The sequence below is a fragment of the Gavialis gangeticus genome, unplaced genomic scaffold (genome assembly GCF_001723915.1).
Source record: "Gavialis gangeticus isolate Ggan-Ray unplaced genomic scaffold, GavGan_comp1, whole genome shotgun sequence".
Classification (NCBI taxonomy): Eukaryota; Metazoa; Chordata; order Crocodylia; family Gavialidae; genus Gavialis; species Gavialis gangeticus.
The window spans coordinates 18,221,411-18,225,467 of NW_017729001.1; the positions used below are offsets into that span (position 1 = coordinate 18,221,411).

The 4,057-nt window shown below is 45.4% G+C and overlaps 1 protein-coding gene across 2 annotated transcripts in view; it reads left to right on the top strand.

Annotated features, from left to right (window-relative positions):
- Positions 1-4,057, top strand: part of TANGO2 (transport and golgi organization 2 homolog) — a 73,915-nt gene that overhangs the window by 25,237 nt on the left and 44,621 nt on the right. The window contains exon 5 of one of the 2 annotated variants that reach the window (XM_019506993.1): positions 2,048-2,162. The exons of the other annotated variant lie outside the window; for it this stretch is intronic. Within the exon in view, the coding sequence (XP_019362538.1) occupies positions 2,048-2,162 (115 nt within the window). The remainder of the gene's footprint in view (positions 1-2,047; positions 2,163-4,057) is intronic. 2 annotated transcript variants of the gene reach the window in all.

The window sequence follows — 4,057 nt, forward strand, 5'->3', positions numbered from 1 at the left end:
GGGGGGGGGGGGGGGGCCCCCCCCGGGGGCGGGGGGGCCCCCCCCCCCCCCCCGGTGTGCTCAGCAGCAAACCCAGAAGTGGACCGGAAGTACTTCCTGTCCACTTCTGGGTCCACCAGAGAGTGCGCAGGTGGGGCCCCCCACACCCTCCATGGCTCAGCAATTTGGTTACAGGGGGGACCACGGGCGCCCCCCCAGACCTAGGAGGCACCAGTAGCATAGAATCATAGAGGTAGGGTTGGAAGGGACCTTGTAGATCTTCAAGTCTGACCCCCTGCCTGGGCAGGAGAAAAACTGGGCTCAAATGATCCCAGCCAGGTAGGCATCACGCCTCCTCTTAAAGACCCCCAGGGTAGGAGCCAGCACCACTTCCCTTGGAAGTTGGTTCCAGATCCTAGCCGCCCTAACTGTGAAGTAGTTCTTACGGATGTCTAATCTAAACCTCTCCAACAACTTTTGGCCGTTATTCTTTGTTATGCCAGGGGGCGCTAGGGGAAACAAGGTCTCTTCCCAAACCGTTCTGTTCCCCCCCCCCAGTGATTTTATAAACTGTCACCAGGTCCCCCGTCAGCCTTCTCTTGTGAAGGCTGAACAGGTTTAGGTCCCGCAGTCTCTCACTGTAGGGTCTGCCTTGTTGTCCCCGGATCATTTGGGTGGCCCTCCTCTGGACCCTCTCAATGTTGTCCACATCCCTCCTGAAGTGGGGCACAGTCTTTCCCTCCCTACTAGTGTGCTCACCTCACCCCAAATTTTGGTATCATCAGTGAATTTAAACAGGTTGCTTTTCACCCCGTCATCCAAATCGCTGATAAAGAAATTGAACAGTGCGAGCCCAAGGGCCAAGCCCTGGGGGACTCCGCTGCCCATTTCTCCCCAGGTCGAATATGACCCATCCACCACCACCCTCTAAGTGCGACCCTTCAGCCAATCTGCAATCCATCTGACTGTAGGCACCAATGCCACAGTCACCCAATTTTTTTAATGTGGATGAGGTGGGAGACGGTGTCAAAGGCCTTGCTGAAGCCCAGAAAGACTACATCCAAGGCAACACCTGCATCCAAGGCTTTTGTGACCTGATCATAAAAGGCAATCAGGTTGGTCTGACATGACCTGCCCCTAATGAAACCATGCTGGTTGCCCTTGAGCATCATCTCTGAGGCCAGCCCATCACAGATGTGCTCCTTGATAATCTTCTCAAAGAGTTTCCCTAGGATTGAGGTAAGACTGACAGGCATATAGTTGCCCGGGTCCTCCCTCCTCCCTTTTTTAAAGGTGGGGACCATGATGGCTATCTTCCAATCATCTGGCACCTGGCCTGAGCACCATGAGCACTCGTAAAGCCGTGCCAAGGGCCCTGCAATAACCCCTGCTAGCTCCCTCAACACCCTGGGTTGGGTGAGCCAGGGGGGTGCAGGAGAGCCCCCTTGCGTGCTCCCCAGCGGACTTGGAAGTGGACCACAAGTGCTTCTGATCCACTTCTGGGTCTGCTGCTGTGCACCCTGGGGTCTCCCCCTGCACTTCTCTGGGGCACTCCACCCACCCTAGCATCGCAGCGCTCACGAGCCGCCTGCTACCTAGGGTAAGTAGAAAAAAACATTCAAAGCTTTATCTATGTCCGAATTGCCGAATCTCTCTGAATCGATTCAGAGGGTTCTGATTTGATTTAGAGAGATTAAAGGGTCCTCTGATTTGATTCCAGTTCAGAGATTTGGGCGCTGAATTGGGCCACATCTCTGCCAAATCAAATCGGGGACTAAAGCTTCGCACAGCCCTAGAAATCATCTAATATAGAAGGATCAGCAAACTTGAATCTAGTACAGCTGAGTTAGAATTGGAAGCTCTTATTCCTCAGAGGACAATGTTTTATAAATCTGTTGGCTCATCTGAGCACTGTGCAAAACCTTAATTCTCACATGTTCCTTTTCCTTTAGTAACTGGAATACTAAATCTTGTGCTTCTGTGGCTGAGCCTGCTGGGCTAGTGAATGCCTCATACAAGTCACTCTAACTCTCCCTCTTCTGCCCTCCTCTTACCCCACCCCTTTTAGGTGCTCTCGTAACAAACTTCTTGACTTCAGATCTGGACAGCTCCTCTTATTTGAGGAAAGTTGCGTTGGAAGGACACCTTTACAATGGCTTTAATTTAATAGCAGCCGATCTGAAGTAAGTCTATAAAACTTTACAGCTCAAAAGGTAAAAGTGGGAGAAACAAAACAGAATGCTGAAGTGTGTATAATTGTTAGCACTAAATTGTCATGGTGCAGAGGCTGCTTGCAAGCAAAAACTGGAGCCCTTTTTATTCTTTTTGACAACTGGCATTGGCATTCAACTCTTTGAGTATTACTCCCTTTTGTCTTTCAGAAGTATGAGAGCTTTGTTATTTCCTGGCCACTGCTTGTTGCAGAACCTTTCAGAAATTTTGTTGTTTTGTGGGGGGTTTTAATAAACTGTATTCAGCAGTTTTTTTCTAGAGATTTTGTGGTTTTGTTCGGGGGAAGAAGGGAACCCTGGTTACATGCCCTTTTGGAAGCTACATTTCACACTTATTTTGCAACAATGTCTTCACTTTCTGAGTTCTGATCTGTAACCATGTTGATTCAGGATTTGGCTTGACAGTTTTTAATGCAAGTAAAGCATTGCATTGCAAGATGTCTGTCTGTCTGTCTGTCTGTCTGTCTGTCTGTCTGTCTGTCTGTCTGTCTGTCTGTCTCTAAAAATTGGTCCAGAGGGGGAAAAAATCACAAATACAAAAAATTGTCCTGATAGTACACACACCACTGTTTATAAACAGTAGTCACACTGTTGGGTAGCTAACAGAGCATAACATCAAGATGTGTTAAGTGAAACCCAGCAACTTAGTTGAGAGAGATCAGGGCTAAGATTTTTTTGTTTGTTTTAGAAGTAAAACAAGAAAAGAAGCCAGAAGGAAATCAGTAAGACACAGGCACTGGAGTGTTAGAGAACACTGCTCAAACCCTGGAAACTTGATCAGCTCAGCAAAGTATATTTGATGGAAGCAGGCAGTATCAATTAAATGAAATGACTAGGAGAAAAACAAACTGAGAGGCTATGATTTGACACTGAGTATCTGAAGACATGACTGATTAAATGGCTAAAGCTACTACAGCATTTCAAGGATGAGCTTTTGGGAATTAAGAGCCAGAAGATAGGATGCAGGATCCTAGAACCGCTAGAGATACTGAATAAAGTTGGAGTGAGATGAAAGAGCAGGAATAAATGGGGAAGTGGTTAAGGCTGCAGCTAAAAGAAGAGATGTAACCGGAATGATTACTTGCTAATTGAAAGAAATAGTTGAAAGCTATTCACATTGGTCACCAGGTCAGGTGAATAGGGAGAACTCAAATAAGTGGGGAATGAGAATAGAACAGATTAGGAGTATAATGATACTGGAATGTCTTTTGAATGGTAAGCAACCTGAAGATGTGAAATAACACATCACAGGAATCCAGTGAGAACTGCCAATGATCAAAGGAAAATCTGAACTGGCGTATGGTTCACATAGCATCTCGGATGGTTGTTCAGAACTTACAAGACTGAACTATTTCAGAGTGACTAATGTAGTGTATCTTAGTGAGGAAGGGCAAAGTTAATACCCCAATGGAGAGCAAGTGTGATGGTGTGTTCAGCATTATAAAACAGAATTAAAAATAAATGAAAAAATAAGACATGGAGCAATTTTGCAACAAAACTTTTTAAGAATGGGAAATGAAACAACAGTAACTGGTTTATTGTGAAACACCCATTTAAGTCCCCTGCCTATTTCTTTCGGTTGGCTGTTTTAATATTTTTATACAAATTAAAGAGTCTCTTTTCTTGTAGATCTCTGGTAAGGGAAGCTGGATGAATTCTGCCTTTTGGGGATAATAGTTATAAAATGACAATAATTTGTCCTAGAAAGTGATGTTCTTTTAGAAGTTTCTTGGAATGTATGTCAGTATGGAACCATGATGAATGTGGAAAGCTAAAAGAAATAACTTTCCATGCACTGAATGAAGCAGGAGTCCCATAGGTAAAAAAAAAAAAAAAAAAAAAAAAAA